The 18,014-nt window shown below is 37.0% G+C and overlaps 1 protein-coding gene across 2 annotated transcripts in view; it reads right to left on the minus strand.

Annotated features, from left to right (window-relative positions):
• Window positions 1-18,014, minus strand: part of HTR3B (5-hydroxytryptamine receptor 3B) — a 57,740-nt gene that overhangs the window by 21,889 nt on the left and 17,837 nt on the right. For both annotated transcript variants that reach the window (XM_035716002.2, XM_049109949.1), the window contains one exon: window positions 12,606-12,766. In XM_035716002.2, coding sequence (XP_035571895.2) covers window positions 12,606-12,766 — 161 coding nt within the window. The remainder of the gene's footprint in view (window positions 1-12,605; window positions 12,767-18,014) is intronic.

Raw genomic sequence — 18,014 nt, forward strand, 5'->3', positions numbered from 1 at the left:
AACTTTTTTTTAATCAATTACAATGCCTAATTCTCAGTAAAAAAATCAGAGTCTGTGATTCACAGCACAGCATTAGACAGTAACATAGGAAAATATCTCCATTTCAATAAAAATAAATTATTAACTTATTTTAACTAAATACATTAAAGTAGTAACATATTATGTATGTAAATGTAAAATTGAAGACAAAAATAATACAAAGGACAGAGGAGCAGGTAAATGGAATTTTACTGTTGTAAGATTTGTACAGTTTATGCGAAGGGTAATAACATTAATTCTAAGTACACTGTATGAAGTGAGTGATGGTTATAGAAATCCCTAAAATAACATCTAAAATATAATACAGAGGGATACTGAAAAGCCAACAGAAGAACTAAAGTCAAATATTTAAAAAATGTTTAATTTACTTAAAATAAGGCAAGAGAAAAGGAAAAGAACAGCAACAATAAAAACAGATGGGACAATTAGAAAAGAAATAGCAAGATGGTATTGGTAAATGGACAAGATAGTTCAATTAAAATGTATAGATTGACAGGTTAAAATTTTTTTTAAGAGCGCAATGCCCTGGAATCCTACTCAGCAATAAAACCGATGAACTCAAGAACTGCACAACATGGGGGAATCTGAAGGGAATTACACTGAATGAAAAAACCTATCCCAGAGGTTACTGTATTGCATGTTTGCATTTATAGAATCTTCTCAAAATAACACAATTACAAAGATGAAGGAAAGATTTGTTGGTTGCCAGTGGTTAGAGACAGGGGACAGGGACAGGGGTGTGGCTATAAAAGAGCAGAACCAGGCAGCTCTATGGTAATGACTGTGTAGCTCCATTTGTGGTAGTGGTGGTCACACAAAGCTACATATATGATAAAGTTAACACACACACACACACACACACACATGAATATATGTAAAATTGGAGAAATCTGAATAAGTTCTATGGATTGAACCAATGTTAATTTTCTAGTATAGGTACTATATGACACTTGCCTAAGATGTTAACATTGGGGGATATTGGGTGAAGGGTTCGGAACCTCCCTGTAAATTTATTTGCAACTTCCTGTACATTTATACTTATTGAAAAATTAAAGTTAAAAAAGGAAAGCAAGACCCGACTATATGCTGTCTCCAAGAAATGACTTTGAATATGTCACACAGAGACTGAAAAGTCTCTTCTTCTTCCATGTAAAAAGGAAGCATGAGAAAAACTTTAAGGAAAGGATATTAGCAGACATGAAGAGGGGTATTTCATAATGATAGAAGGATCTGTTCATCCAGAGGACATGTAACTCTAAATGTATACTCACCTAACAACAGAGCAGAGAAATAGACAAAGTACAGTTATAATTGGGGATTTTAATACTCCTAACTATGAAATTAGTAGAACGACAAAAATTTAAAGAGTTAGGGAAGATTTTGATAATACTATTGAACACATTTATCAAATTGACATTTATGGGATAGTACACCCTTCTATTCAATTGGAAGTCTGAGCCAGTGCAACAATGAAAGGAAATACAGGTATGAAGAATGGAGATAAAGAAGCAAAACTGTCATTATTCACAGACAACATGACCTTCTACATAGAAAATCTGCAAGAATCTATAGAAAGGCCTCTAAAACTGGATAAGAGATGGTAAGGTCCCAGGATCCAAGGCCAATACATGCAAATCAACTGTATTTTTGTATGCTAGCCATAAACAGTTTCATTTAAAAATACCATTTATAATAGTACCAAAAATGTGAAATGCTTAGGGATACATTTAACCAAATATGTGTAAAACACTGACATGACAACTACAAAATATTAGTAGGAGGAATTAAAGAACTAAATAAACAGAGAGATAAAATGTGCTCATGGATGGCAAGACTAAGATTAAGATCTCCTTAATCCAAATTCATTTATAGATTTAATGTAATCCCAATAAAAACTCCAGCACTTCTTAAAAATAGAAATTGATTCTAAAGTTTATATGAGAGGGGAGGGCAAGATGGTGGAGGAGTAGGTGCCTCAACTCACCTGGCCCCACCAACTTACCTAGATTACTTTCAAATCATCCTGAAAACCTACCAATTTGACCTGAGATTTGAAGAGAGAACATCTGGAATGCTACAGAGAGAAGGATTTTCGCTTCTAACAAGAATCATCTAGGGTGAAATTTACTTAGGTCGTGGTTGATATTCTTGATGCAGCCCACTCATACAGCCACTCTGCACTGAGCAAAATGACTATAAAGAACTCACCACAAAAGAAAGAATCAGAAACAGTACTCTGTGCCAGAGTTAAAAAATTTGGATTACAATTCGATGTCAGAAAGCCAGTTCAGAAGCACAGTTATGAAGCTACTGGTGGCTCTGGAAAAAAGCATAAAGGAATGAAGAGACTTCATGAATGCATAATTTACATCTAATCAGGCCAAAATTAAAAATCAATTAAATGAGATGCAATCTAAACTAGAGGTCTTAACAATGAGGATTAATGAGGTAGAAGAAAGACTGAGTGACATAGAAGACAAGTTGATGGCAAGGAAAGAAGCTGAGGAAAAAAGAGAAAAACAATTAAAAGAACATGAGGAAAGGATAAGGGAAATAAATGACAGCCTCAGAAGGAAAAATCTACATATAATTGGGGTTCCAGAGGGTGCCAAGAGGGACAGAGGGCCAGAAAGCATATTTGAACAAATCAGAGCTGAAAAATTCCCCAATTCGGGGAGGGAAACTGGTATTCAGATTCAGGAGATAGAATCAATATCCCCCTAAAATCAATAAAAACCATTCAGCACCTTGACATTTAATAGTGAAACTTGCAAATTCCAAAGATAAAGAGAAAATCCTTAAAGCAGCAAGAGACAACAGATCCCTAACTTATATGGGGAGAAATATTAGATTAACAGAAGACCTATCCTCAGAGATCTGGCAGGCCAGAAAGGGCTGGAAGGATATATTCAGGGTCCTAAATGAGAAGAACATGCACCCAAGAATACTTTATCCAGCAAGGCTCTCAATGAGAATAGAAGGAGAGATAAAGAGCTTCCAAGATAGGCAGAAACTGAAAGAATATGTGACCCACCAAACCAGCTCTGCAAGAAATATTAAGGGGGACTCTGTAAAAGAATGAGGAATCCCAAAGAAATAATCCACAAAAACAGGGACTGAATAGGTATTATGATGACACTAAATTAATATCTTTCAATACTAACTCTGAACGTGAATGGGCTAAATGACCCCATCAAAAGGTGCAGGGTTTCAGACTGTATATAAAAGCAAGACCTATCTATTTGCTGTCTACAAGAGACTCATTTTAGACCTAAGGACACCTACAGCCTAAAAATGAAAGGTTGGAGAACCATTTACCATTCAAATGGTCCTCAAAAGAAAGCAGAGGTAGCAATCCTCATATCAGATAAATTAAAGTTTATCCCAAAGACTGTAGTAAGAGATGAAGAGGGACACTATATCATACTTAAAGGATCTATCCAACAAGAGGACCTAACAATCATGAATACTCATGCCCCTAATGTGGGATCTACCAAGTATATCAATTAATTAATAACCAAAATAAAGACATACTTAGATAATAATACACTAATACTGGGAGACTTCAACATGGCACTTTCTGCAAATGACAGATCTTCTAAGCACAACATCACCAAAGAAACAAGAGCTTTAAATGATACACTGGACCAGATGGATTTCACAGATATTTACAGAACTTTACATCCAAATGCAACTGAATACATATTCTTCTCAAGTGCACATGGAGCTTTCTCCAGAATAGACCACGTACTGGGTCACAAACCGTATCAGGTCTCAACCGATACCAAAAGATTGGGATCGTCCCCTGCATATTTTCAGACCATAGTGCTTTGAAACTTGAACTCAATCACAAGAAGAAATTTGGAAGAAACTCAAACACGGGGAGGTTAAAGACCATCCTGCTAAAAGATGAAAGGATCAACCAGGAAATTAGAGAAGAAGTAAAAAATTCATGGAAACTAAAGAAAATGAAGAGACAACCATTCAAAATCTTTGGGATACAGCAAAAGCAGTCCTAAGAGGGAAATGCATCACAATACAAGCATACCTCAAAAAATTGGAAAAAACTCAAATACACAAGCTAACCTCGCACCTAACGGAACTGGAGAAAGAACAGGAAATAAAACCTACACCAAGCAGAAGAAGAGAGTTAATAAAGATTTGAGCAGAACTCAATGAAACAGAGACCAGAAGAGCTGTAGAACAGATCAACAAAACCAGGAGTTGGTTCTTTGAAAGAATTAATAAGATAGATAAACCATTAGCCAGCCTTATTAAAAACAAAAGAGAAAAGACTCAAATTAATAAAATCATGAATGGAAAAGGGAAAGATCACAACTAATACCAAGGAAATACAAACATTTTAAAAACATTATGAGCAGCTATACACCAATAAATTAGGCAATCTAGAAGAAATGGACACATTTCTAGAAAACCACAAACTACCAAAACTGGAACAGGAAGAAATAGAAAACCTAAACAGGCCAATAACCAGGGAGGAAATTGAAGCAGTCATCAAAAACCTCCCAAGACACAAAAGTCCAGGGCCAGATGGCTTCCCAGGGGAATTCTATTAAACATTTAAAGAAGAAACAATACCTATTCTACTAAAGCTGTTCTGAAAGATAGAAAGGGATGGAATACTTCCAAACTTGTTTTATGAGGCCAGCATCACCTTAATTCCAAAACCAGACAAAGACCCCATGAAAAAGGAGAATTATAGACCAATATCCTTGATTAACACAGATGCAAAAATTGGCTAGGATCCAACAGTACACTAAGAAGATTATTTACCATGACCAAGTGGGATTTATCCCTGGGATGCAAGGCTGGTTCAACACTCATAAAGCAATCAACGTGATATATCTTATCAACAAGAGAAAAACCAAGAACCATATGATCCTCTCTATAGATGCAGAGAGAGCATTTGACAAAATACAGCATCCATTCCTGATCAAAACTCTTCAGAGTGTAGGGATAGAGGGAACATTCCTCGACATCTTAAAAGCCATCTACAAAAAGCCCACAGCAAATATCATTCTCAATGGGGAAGCACTGGGAGCCTTTCCCCTAAGATCAGGAACACAACAGGGATGACCACTCTCACACTGCTATTCAACATAGTACTGGAAGTCCTAGCCTCAGCAATCAGACAACAAAAAGAAATAAAAGGCATTCAAATTTGCAAAGAAGTCAAACTCTCCCTCTTTGCAGATGACATGATACTGTACATAGAAAACCCAAAGGACTCCACCCCAAGATTGCTAGAACTCATACAGCAATTTGGCAGTGTGGCAGGATACAAAATCAACGCCCAGAAATCAGTGGCATTTCTATACACTAACAATGAAACTGAAGAAAGAGAAATGAAGGAGTCAATTCCACTTACAATTGCACCCAAAAGCATAAGATACCTAGGAATAAACCTAACCAAAGAGGTAAAGGATCTATACCCCCTAAAAACTACAGAACACTTCTGAAAGAAATTAAGGAAGACACAAAGAGATGGAAAAATATTCCATGCTCATGGATTGGAAGAATTAATATTGGGAAAATGTCAATGCTACCCAGGGCAATTTACATATTTAATGCAATCCCTATCAAAATACCGTGGACTTTCTTCAGAGATTTGGAACAAATAATCTTAAGATTTGTGTGGAATCAGAAAGACCCTGAATAGCCAGGGGAATATTGGAAAAGAAAACCGGAGCCGGGGGCATCACAATGCCGATTTCAAGTTGTACTACAAAGCTGTGGTCATCAAGACAGTATGGCAGTATGGTACTGGCACAAAAACAGACACATAGATCAATGAAACAGAATAGAGAACTTAGAAATGGGCCCTCAACTCTATGATCCACTAATATTCGACAAAGCAGGGAAGACTATCCACTGGAAAATGGACAGTCTCTTCAATAAATGGTGCTGGGAAAATTGGACAGCCACATGAAGAAGAATGAAACTAGACCATTCTCTTACACCATACACAAAGATAAACTCAAAATGGATGAAAGATCTAAATGTAAGACACGAATCCATCAAAATCCTAGAGGAGAACACAGGAAACACCCTTTTTGAACTTGGCCACAGCAACTTCTTGCAAGATACATCTATAAAGGCAAGAGAAACAAAAGCAAAAATGAACTATTGGGACTTAATCAAGATAAAAAGCATCTGCACAGCAAAGGAAACAGTCAACAAAACTAAAATACAACCTACAGAATGGGAGAAGATATTTGCAAATGACATGTCAGATAAAGGGCTAGTATCCAAGCTCTATAAAGAACTTACTAAACTCAACAGCAAAGAAACAAACAATCCAAACATGAAATGGGCAAAAGACATGAACAGAAATTTCACCAAAGAAGACACAGACATGGCCAACAAGCACATGAGAAAATGCTCCGCATCACTTGCCATCAGGGAAATACAAATCAAAACCACAATGAGATACCACCTCACACCCGTGAGAATGCGGAAAATTAACAAGACAGGAAACAACAAATGTTGGAAAGGGGAACCCTCTTGCACTGTTGGTGGGAATGTGAACTGGTACAGCCACTCTGGAAAACTGTGTGGAGGGTCCTCAAAGAGTTAAAAATAGAACTAGGGATCCCTGGGTGGCGCAGCGGTTTGGCGCCGCCTTTGGCCCAGGGCGCGATCCTGGAGACCCGGGATCGAATCCCACATCGGGCTCCCGGTTCATGGAGTCTGCTTCTCCCTCTGCCTATGTCTCTGCCTCTCTCTCTCTCTCTCTGTGACTATCATAAATAAATAAAAATTAAAAAAAAATAGAACTGCCCCACGACCCAGCAATTGCACTCCTGGGGATTTACCCCAAAGATACAGATGCAGTGAAACTCCGGGACACTTGCACCCCAATGTTTGTAGCAGCAATGTCCACAATAGCCAAACTGTGGAAGGAGCCTCGGTGTCCATCGAAAGATGAATGGATAAAGAAGATGTGGTCTATATATACAATGGAATATTACTCAGCCATTAGAAACGACAAATACTCATCATTTGCTTCAACATGGATGGAACTGGAGGGTATTATGCTGAGTGAAGTAAGTCTATTGGAGAAGGACAAAGATTATATGGTTTCACTCATACAGGGAATATAAAAAATAGTGAAGGGGATTAAAGGGGAAAGGAGAGAAAATGAATGGGAAATATCAGTGAGGGTGATAGAACATGAGAGACTCCTAACTCTGGCAAACAAACAAGGGGTAGTGGAAAAGGAGGTAGGCAGGGGGATGGGGTGACTTTGTGATGGCCACTGAGTGGGGCACTTGACAGGATGAGCACTGGGTGTTATGCTATAAGTTGGCAAATCTAACTCCAATAAAAAATATACAAAAATTTAAAATAAATGCATAAATACATAAATACATAAATAAAGTTTATATGAAAAGGCAAAGGACCTAGAAGAGTCAAAATGATTTTAAAACAGAAGAAAAAGGTTAGAAGACATACTCTAATTTCAAGACCTCTGTAATGCTGCAGTATTTGAGACAGTGTACTGGTGTCAGACACATAGATTAGTTGGCTAGGATAGAGTTCAGAAATAGACCCAAAATAAATAAAGAAGTCGTGCAACTCAGTAAGATAACAAACAGCACTTTTTAAAAAATGGGGAAAAGGTTTGAATACTTACCCAAAAAAAGGTATCAATTGGCAAATTAGCACACAAAAAGATAGGCAATGTCATTAGTCTTAGGTGAAATACAAGTTAAAAACCACAGTGAGCTATCACCACAAATCTATTAAAATGGTTAAAATTTAGAAAGACTAACAATAGCAAGTGTTGACAATCATATAGAGGAACTGAAACTCAAAATGATGCAACCACTTTGGGAAACAGTTTGGTGGTATCTTATAAAGTTAAACACAGATTTATCATACATATAACTCAGCAATCCTCCATCTAAGTATTTATCCAAGAGACGTGAAAACATATGCAGATGTGTATAGTGGTTTTGCTCATGATTTCCCCACATTGGAAATAACCCACATGTCCAACACCTGGTAAAAACATAAACCAATTGCAGTACACACACCTGCACAATGGAATGTTACTGACTCTACGGCAAAACATGTGTAATTTCCAAGGCATTATGCCACATGAAAGCCAAAACAAAGGGTAAAATACTATAGGATTCCATTTATGTGGCTTTCTGGAAAAGTAAAAGATAAGATCACTGATTGCATTGGTATTGGGGGTAGGGGGAAGTAATCAGCCTTAGTAAGATGTTTCATTTTACTCATGTCTTGATTTTAAAATAATGCAAAATTTTGTAGGATACAGTTAAATCAGTGCTTAAAGGAAAGTTTACAGCTATAAATGCTAAAATTAGAAGAGAAAGGCATAAAATCAATGATCTTAGCTTCCACTTTAAGAAACTAGGTAAAGAAAGACAAATTAAAAGAAAGAAATTAAATAAAGAGCAGACTATCAAGGACGCCTGGGTGACTCAGTGGTTGGGCCTTCAGCCCAGGGCGTGATCCTGGAGACCTGGGATCGAGTCCCATATTGGGATCCCTGCATGGAGCCTGCTTCTCTCTCTGCCTATGTCTTTGCCTCTCTCTCTGTGTCTCTCATGAATAAATAAATAAAATCTTTTTAAAAAGAGCAGATATCAGTGAAATAAACAGATAAAATTCAACATGAATATTTGGTTCTTTGAAAAAATAAGTCAAATTGATAAAACTTTCACAATATTGAACAAGAGAAAACACAATTTCCCCACATGAGGAATGGAAAAGGCAATATTATAAACAAATAAATTTGAAAATTTGGATAAATAGATAAATTCCTTGAAAAATACAAATTACTAAAAGCGACAGAAGAAGAAATAGAAAATTTGAACATTCTTATATATATTGATGAAATTGAATTGACATTTGAATATCTTCTCACTAAGAAAACTCTAATCCTATCTAGATGGTTGCACTAATGAATTCTATCAAACATTAAGAAAGAAAAATATCCATATTATACAACTCCTTCAGAAAATTGAAAAGGAAAGATGTTTTAGCAGTTTTTAAAGACCAACATAACCCTAACACCAAGAGAGACATATACATTACAAGAAATAAAAGCTATTGCCCAATACTCTTCATTAACATAGATGCAATCTATATTAAGCAGGTATTTAAATCTAGAAATATATAAAAAGGATAATATGTCAAGATTAAATGGAGTTTATCCTAGGAATGCAAGGACACTTTAACATTTGAAAATCAATCAAAATAATTTACCCTATTAACTGCATAAAACAGAAAAATTATCTGATCGTTCAAAAATAGATGGAAAAAAAACATTAGAGGTAATTCAATATACATTCATGATTTTAAAAAACAAAATAAAACTCTTAGTTTACAAGAAATAGGAAGGAACTTCTTCAACCTGATAAAGAACATCAACAAAAAATAGCTATAACTATAGCTATTTATATAGCTATACATTATACCTAACAGTGAAAATTTTTCCCAAGAATGGGAATAAACAAGGATGTCTGCTCTCACCATTTCTGTTAAATTGTAGGAGGGATCTTAGGTGATACAATATGACAATGAAAAAATAAAGAGTAAAACAGATCAGAAAAGAGGGCCCCTGGGTGGCTCAGTCTGTTAAGCATCTGCCTTTGGCTCAGGTCATGATCCCAGGGTTCTGGATCAAGTCCTGCATCAGGCTCTGCACAGGGAGCCTGCTTCTCCCTCTGCCTGCATCTCTGCCCCTCTCTCTGCGTCTCTCATGAATAAATGAATAAATCTTTTTTAAAAAAAAAGAAAGGAAGAAGTAAAACTATCTTCAGTTGACACGATTGTATATGAAGACAATATTCATCTATAAAAAACTACTAAAATTAATAAGTGAACTTAGCAAGGCCACAGTATATGAAGTCAATATGAAAAATTAATATTTCTCTATTATAATGACAAATAAGTACAAAATAAAAAATTTCAAGTAATATTTATAGCAGCATCAAAAGCACTTTGGGATTCATTTAATAGAAATATATGTAAAGCTTCTACATTGAAAATTATAAAACACTGCTGAAGACCGAAAAAAATGGAGAGACATAACATAATCAAGAACTAGAATATTTGGTATTATTAAGATGTCACTTCTCCCCTAAATTAGTCCGTAGATTCTATACCATTCTAAGCAAACTCCCAGCAGTTTTTTTTAAAGATAGAAACACCAATAAAAAATAAATTTATTATTAAAAATAAATAAATAAATAAATAAAATAAAGATAGAAACTGACAAACTGATTATAAAATTTGCATAGAAATGCAGAGGACTTACACCGCCTGATTTCAAGAGAAATAGCCTGACACTTATCTGGCAGTTGAATTTTCAACCAAGGCACCAATCAATTCAATGGTGAAGTGGTGCCTTTTCAAAAATACTGCTGAGATGACTCCTGTCTGAATGCAGACAAAAACAAAAACAAAATACAAAAACAACAACAAAAACTTTGACTCATACCTCACACCATCACAAAGATTAATTGTTACTAGATCATGGAACTAAATCTAAGGAGCTAAAAACTATAAATCTTTAGACAGAAAATATAGGAAAATAACTTCTGTGGACCTGGAGTCATGAAGATGTCTTAGTCAGTACCCAAAGAGCACTAACCACAACTAAGGAATTGATTTTAAATGGACTTCATTAAATTTTAAAATTTCCATTCATCATAAGACCCACTAAAATAATTAGTACACAAACCAGAGGCTGGTGATAAATATTTGCAATGTATACATATGAAAATATAGAAACAATGCCCATGAGTCTATAGGGAAAGGACTTAAAAAGGTACTTCACAAAGAAAGATATGTAAGTAGCCAATAAGCACATAAAAAAGAATCTTGGTCACTAGCCATCAGAGAAACTTGAAGTAAAACCTCAATGAAATACTATTGCATCCTCAACAGAATGGCTAAAATTAAGAAGACGGATAACACCAAATATTGATGAGGATGTGGAGCAATGGGAACTCTCATAGCTGACTCATAGGAGTGTAAAATATACAACCTGTACTGATTTGTAAATCAGTCTGGCAGTTTCTCAATAAGGGTACACCTGTCTCGGCCAGTTATTCCACTTCTAGGTTTTACCAAAGAAAAATAAAAACATGCGCATAAACAGACTTGTATAGGAATGTTCATACTAGCTTTATTAATAACATCCCAATACTGGAAACCAAATGCCTAGCAACATGAGAATGGATCAACAGAGGTGCCTGGGTGGCTCAGTTGGTTAAGTGTCCAAATCTTGATTTTTGGCTCAGGTCATGATTTCAGGGTAGTGAGATCAAGCCCCATGTTCGGCTCTGTGCTGGGCATGGAGCCTGCTTAAGATTCTCTCTCCCTCTCCCTCTCCCTCTGCCCCTCTACTCCCCCTCCCACCTGGCTCACCTTCCCTCCTTTCTCTAAAAACAAAGAAAAAGAATGGATAAACAAATCATGGTATAACCGTAACCAAATTCTATTCATCAATTAAAAAAATACTACTGATTAACTCAACAACATGACTGAACCTCAAAAACACGATGCTGAATGAAAAATCCAGACACAATAGAGGACATACAATAAAATCTCAGTCATATGAAATTCTAGAACTGGCAAAAATAATTTATGCTGAAAGCAATTGGAACAGTGGTTGTCCCTGTGGATGGAGGGATGGGGATTGGCTGAGAAGTCAATGAAGGACATTCTTGGGGTGATGGAAATATTGGTTATATTGATAGAGGGGTGAATTTTCTGGGTGCACCCAGTGCACTATATACTTAAGATCTGTGCATTGCAACATATGTATATTATAACTCAATTAGAAAAAAAAAGTTTTGAGTAGTAAATTGAAAAAAATATTAAACTACATTAACAAACAAGTTCAGTAGAGTCAGTTTTTAAGAAAAATCTAAATAAATCTGGAACCTACTGATATTGAAGGCTTTACAATGAAGAAAAAAGAAGAGGAAGCAGGAATAAGCCATCATTTCCTGAAGGTGTCCTAAGACCTCTGCTAACTGCTTTCCATGGAGTCTCTCATCTAATTCCCACAACAACCCACTTTCTAGATATAGAAGGAAAGACAGCTTTATAAACAAATCTTCCCTTACCATCCTTAGCAAACACATCGGGTATACACTCTAGCACTAGGGCACTTTTTTCTCTTTTTCTCAATTTCAGGCAGTAAGTGGTAGATGTTTTTCTTAAATCTACAACTATCACTAAGAAATATAAGCCACAGGAGAAATAATTACCTATTACCATTTTTGGTTTCAGCAAACTCATAAAATAGTACAGTGATCTATGACCACAAGTCTTAAAACCTCTGAATTCCATGGAACTCCTGTTTTGAGACGATCTGCCTCTCATATCGCAAGTCAAGGGCTAGACAGCATGATTTACCTAATAAATATTTTACCTCCTGCTCACTGCTAACACAAGTCTAGCACGACTTCCCCACCAGCTCAATTGGGCTCCTGCGCTAACAGCAGGTGGTTTTACAAAGGGGAAACAGGAATTGGAAAGGGTAAGGTGGTCCTTACCACATCCAATACGGCATGGACAAGCACGTCCAGGTGTACCGTGGTGGCCACGGTCCAGTCGTGAACTGGCCTCACTTTCTTGTGATGTTTCTGTAATAGCTGCTTCGTGAGACGATACAGAGCAGAATTCCTGGAATGAGGCGTATCTATGGCTAGGATTTCTGAAAAACAAAACTGTCATTGTGAGAATGAAAATAAGAGGAGTTTAGCATCTTTAGGAGATCTCAGACTGTTCAGGACTTGGTGGCTCCTAGCAGATCATAGTGTTCAGCTTATCCCCAATCTGCTGAAGTTCACAGCCAGCTGGTGGGCTTTTTGGCAGACACTTATTTAAAGTAAGCTGATGACCTAAGTGCCCAATAGAGGCATCGCATTGTAAAGATAAATAAATCAACCCCGTCTCCAAGGATCCAAACTGCACCTACAATTCTGTTTTCACAGCAATCACATGTCTTGGAGACAGAATCCTTTATTTCTGTATCACCCCCTCCTAAAACACAGGAAAAAAAAAAACTACCCTGTACACTTAGCCAAAAATGATCTCCTCTTTGGATTTTTCTTCTGATTTTTCCATTCACAACTCAACAGTTAAATAGGAAACCCATGCAGAAATGGGGGCAAACCAGCGAGTCCAGAGATCTGTGAGGACTCCTAAATAATGGAATTAATGAGAATTCAATGCATACTCTTCTCCTCAAAAAATTTTTTTTTCTTTTCTCACTCAACCATCTTTAAATAAAATGCACTTGTCAGAAAATGAGATCTTCGTTTTGGGAAAACTCTTTCTGGTTTCAGAGAACAACCATTGTTTTCTTGTGTGTGGGTTATTTTTTTATTTTTTTGTTATGACCTGGGAAACCTGATTTGTAGAAGAGCGGTGATTGGTGTTGAGGAAGGGGCGGCCAGGGGAAAAGAAGCAAGAGAAACGAGCACCAACAATTGGAAGTGACAAATTTGTGAGGGCTTCCTCTGAATTGCAAAAAGATATTTTGCTCACAAACCCTGCCAGCTCCTGGGGGATTCAAAGCTTCGCTAAGTCATTGGACTGAAGCAAATTGCACACCTCCTGCCACAGTGCGTGAGGGAAATCTATCTGTAGTGTCCTGTGCGTGAATTCACCTCACCTCTCAGTGGTTTTGATGGTTATTTTGATGAGCTGCTGAAGGTGTGCAGGATCCAGCAGGAAACTGTAAATGAGATATCTTCTCTCTCTGCGACAGGCCTGTTTATACCCATTTCTTTATGAACGATGTCATGTCACCTGCCGCCACAGGCAGCAATTTCTATGATTTATCAATGTCAGTGTGACCAAAATGCTAACAACGACGCTGGAGGTGCAATTGCAGACTCATCGTGGGCAGTGGAATATTCACTTTCATTACCACCAGAGCTGCGAAGCTAATGAGCATTTTAACTCTAACTATTCACCCAAGGAGATGCCTAAAATGGCATCAGCTATTCAGGCGTGCAGGACTAAGGTAGGTGGCTTGCATCAGGCATCATTTTTAGGGTTTTTTGTGAACCACAATCGTCAAAAAATGTGCTGTGAAGTTCTCTACCTGAGACCATTTCTTGCTGGTGTACCCCAGGGGAGAGAAGTCAGGAGGAGCACAAAGCAAAGCTTGTCTGGTGCTTTTCCTGTGAACTTTGCTTTGGGCAACTTTACTTTCACCTCGCTTGGAAGCTCCCAATTCAAGTCCCAGTTGGGGAAACACCGAAATGTGCGGGTTTCGATATAGGAAACTATCTGAGACAGGGTTAAAAAACATAATTCTGAGAAATGAATGTGTTTTCTCTATACCCTCTGCTCATAAAGACTCAAATTCCTTACTGCTATCTTTTCTAGGAAACAATCCATAGGTCGCCTTAGGGTGAACATTATTTTCCAGATCATGTCAAAGTCTTTGGGTAAAAAGAGAAAGTCCTAGAGTCTAGGACTAGGAACGACAGAGAAACAGGCAATGGTAAGAGGAAAAATAAGAAAGGAAATGCAAGTATGCTTAAATAAACTATAAGGGTAGAGAATTCTTTGTTTCAAATGGGAAGAAATAATAAATTACATTTCTACTATGAATGCAAATTTGCCTGAGGAGAAAGATCAATTACAGGAGAGAGATTAAGGATTTAAGTGACCATTAATTAACAGTAAATTATGCCCCTTGAAAGCTAATGTGACATTCACACAAGCACTAAATGACTCACAGTTCAGTGATGTTTCAACAGACACTGATGGGAGCTATCCACAGACCCAGGAAAGATTCCTCGTTAGCACTGCCTCTATGGATGCAAATAATTGGCTCCAAATAATTCACTGGTAAGATTTCTGGAAAGTAGCATGTGTTAGGGACTGAGCTATGAAGTACTTTTAAGAGAAGAGAGACTAAAAAAAAGATCAGAATACAATAGAATTATTCTTTTGTTTGCCTTGTTTCAACAAATTCTATCCTAAAGTGTTCTGGCACTCTCATGAAAAGAGCTGTTCTCACTTTAGTATGTCATCTTTAGGATTATAAAAGAGTTATACGTATACCTGATAAGTTACAAGGAAATTGAGATTTACGTGTGTGATCTATTGAATTCCCAAATCTGACTGAGTACATGCTGTATGCCACACACTGGGCTAAGAGCATTTTACATGAATTATCTCATTTGGGTTTCACAACAATAGCCTTATGAGAGAGGTACTCTCCAGCCCTATGAAGAGTCACTTTACTACAGGTGAGGGACTATAGGTTTAGTGAGGCTAGTACCACCCAAACTCATACAGCCAGCAAATGAAGAAGCTGAAATTTAAACATAACTGCTCTGGATCCAAAGCCCATGACATTACACCGACCTGGCTCCCTGAGAATATTAGGGACAGCAGTGAGTAGCCCTTCAAAAGAAAGATTGGCATGTTGCATGGTGTACATCACTGGGCAAAAACAGCCCATTGTTATTTTTTCTGTGTATGTGTGTTTTCAGGTCAAAAATATCTTCTGTTTGCATTGTACTTTATACTTTCACAATGCTATCTTATTTGATCTTCGTGATATACAAAATAAACATTTAACTTACAGGAAAACTGAATCTCTAAAAGATTAATTGACTTGCTCAGGGTCACATGGCTGGTGAGTGGTGCAGCAGAAACTAAACGGGTGTCCTAATCTGGGCCTCTTGCCCGGGACACTACCTTCAGGCAGCGGCCTTGAATTGGTGATTGGTTTAGTGCTCCTGTATTTACAAATCATCTGGATATTAACCCAGCAAAAATTCCAAAGGGCAGATTTTTCTGCAACACATGTCCCCAGTATGATTTATGGTCAAGTACTGATTACTAGACACCATTAAAACACATTTTCTGTCACATTTAGAACAAAAACCAAGCATAATACAAAACATTAGAAAGAGACCTCATTAAGAAGAATTTCTTCCTTTTCCTTACCTTTATTTTTCTATTTTATCTTACTTAGCTTAATGTTCACAATTATTTTCTGCTAAGAAACCCATTTGGCATTTAATGAAATTTCCTGTTTTCATTTTTATAATTAAGATATGCTTTTATCCTTTCTGTTCAATATTCAGGATTTTTCTACTTTAACGATAAGTGGCTATTTTTCTTCTCCACCCAATAAAAAATCAATTCCAGCTGCTGGGTTACCAAATTCCTTCCTCATCTCTATAATTGACTCATTCCACTTCCAGTTATATTTTAAAACACAGAAACTCCTAGATATGAGCTCTAGGAGGCCTCTCAAGAAAGTGGGGGCCTTAGGGGAACACAGAAAAAGCATATATTCTCGACCTATATGTGTTTTTAAAGAATCAATTGGATCCTAATGCCAATGGCCCAATTCAGTAGAGTTAATGTTGGCACCACAAAAGTTTAGCTCTAGAAATTTGAAGTATTTTAAGGGGAATTGCACACTCAAAACATGCAAGTTTCTAGTACTTGTCTTTAGAGATATACTCATTATCTATATAGACTTTGTACAGCGGGGTGAAACCCCTGATACCAAAACGATATCTAGGTGTCTTAGCCGTGCTGTATCCAAGAGACTCTTTCTCTGGGCTACTGAAAGCTTATAACAAAGCCAAGACTATTTTGGATAATAAAAATATATTGTTCACACATAAAAGCAAATCTGAAAAAGAATGCCCCAAACTATCAGGGCAAATTGCCGCAAAGAGAGCTTGATTTCTAAAGGAGCAGAGATTTTATCAAACAATTATAACATTTCAGACCATATTTTCAGCCGTGTGTAGAGTCCCACTGTGTGACTCTGTTTATATATATGTAACTGTAATCGTAGGAGCAAAGACATAACAAATCACTGGGCTCCACGTAGCCTCACAGGACTGGCATTTTACAGATGATAAATAAAAAAGAACACTTGTAAGGAGTTATACAGCACAATATAGAAAAATACTGTCTTTCACTTCTAAGAATTAATATTCAGTGCCTAAAATAAATCATTAAAAGGACCCACCTGAGGCAGCCACCAGGATGAAGGGCCACAGAGGAGCCATGGCACCTGCCAGTGTTCCCGGGCACAGCCCAAAGAGAAGAAATGCAAACTTGCCTATCGGATGGACTGCCACTCAATTTTCCCTAAAGGGGCTCCTCTTCACTTCGTTCTTCTGTTTGCCAGTATATGCTGTCCTTGCTGGTGTTATTTTGTAAATAATAACAGGACCAAAGGCAATGCCAGCACCACACAAACGTTTTGGAATCAATGCCATTGCGATACCCCTTAACTTCTCCATTTGGTTCTGCCCCAGGATCAGATCATGGCCAACATTTCAATTTCCCTGACAGGAGATAGCTAAGTGAATAATGTAATCTAAGAGGAGCCCCTAAGGAGAGGAAATTCCACACTAATATGATTTCCTTTACAGCCTTTACCTAAGGCAGTGCTCTTGCTGACATTCAGGACACTAATTTCATTAATAATTGAGATCTAAATAGCTGTTCTAAATCAGACTTATGCAGCTACATCTTCAGCATTTGACAGTGGTTATTGGACTCTGGAATTACACAAAGCTAATGGAAACCTGGTATTGTCTAATGAAGAACAACTGCTAACAATACAGTGGGAAAAGTGCTTTTTGTTTTTCCTAAGCCCCTTTAATTAAAAGAAACATTGATTTTTGATAAATGAGAGTGCTTTCTTAAATTGTCAATGTGTATAATTCAGAAAGTAACTACGTATGAGAGGATGCTCCCAGGCTTACTGAAGATGAGAGGCACTGAAGTTTAACATCATTCGATAAATTTTTTTTTTCACTTTTTGATTGAGTACCCATCCACTCTTCATTATTAAGGAATAAGAGGCATGATAAGTCTATGCGCCATGGATAGACTTCCAGCTGCTCTAGAAACAAAAACTAAATTTCATACCATTTCCAGCATCTGTCTCTTTACTACAA

The sequence above is a fragment of the Canis lupus genome, chromosome 5, assembly GCF_003254725.2.
Source record: "Canis lupus dingo isolate Sandy chromosome 5, ASM325472v2, whole genome shotgun sequence".
Classification (NCBI taxonomy): Eukaryota; Metazoa; Chordata; class Mammalia; order Carnivora; family Canidae; genus Canis; species Canis lupus.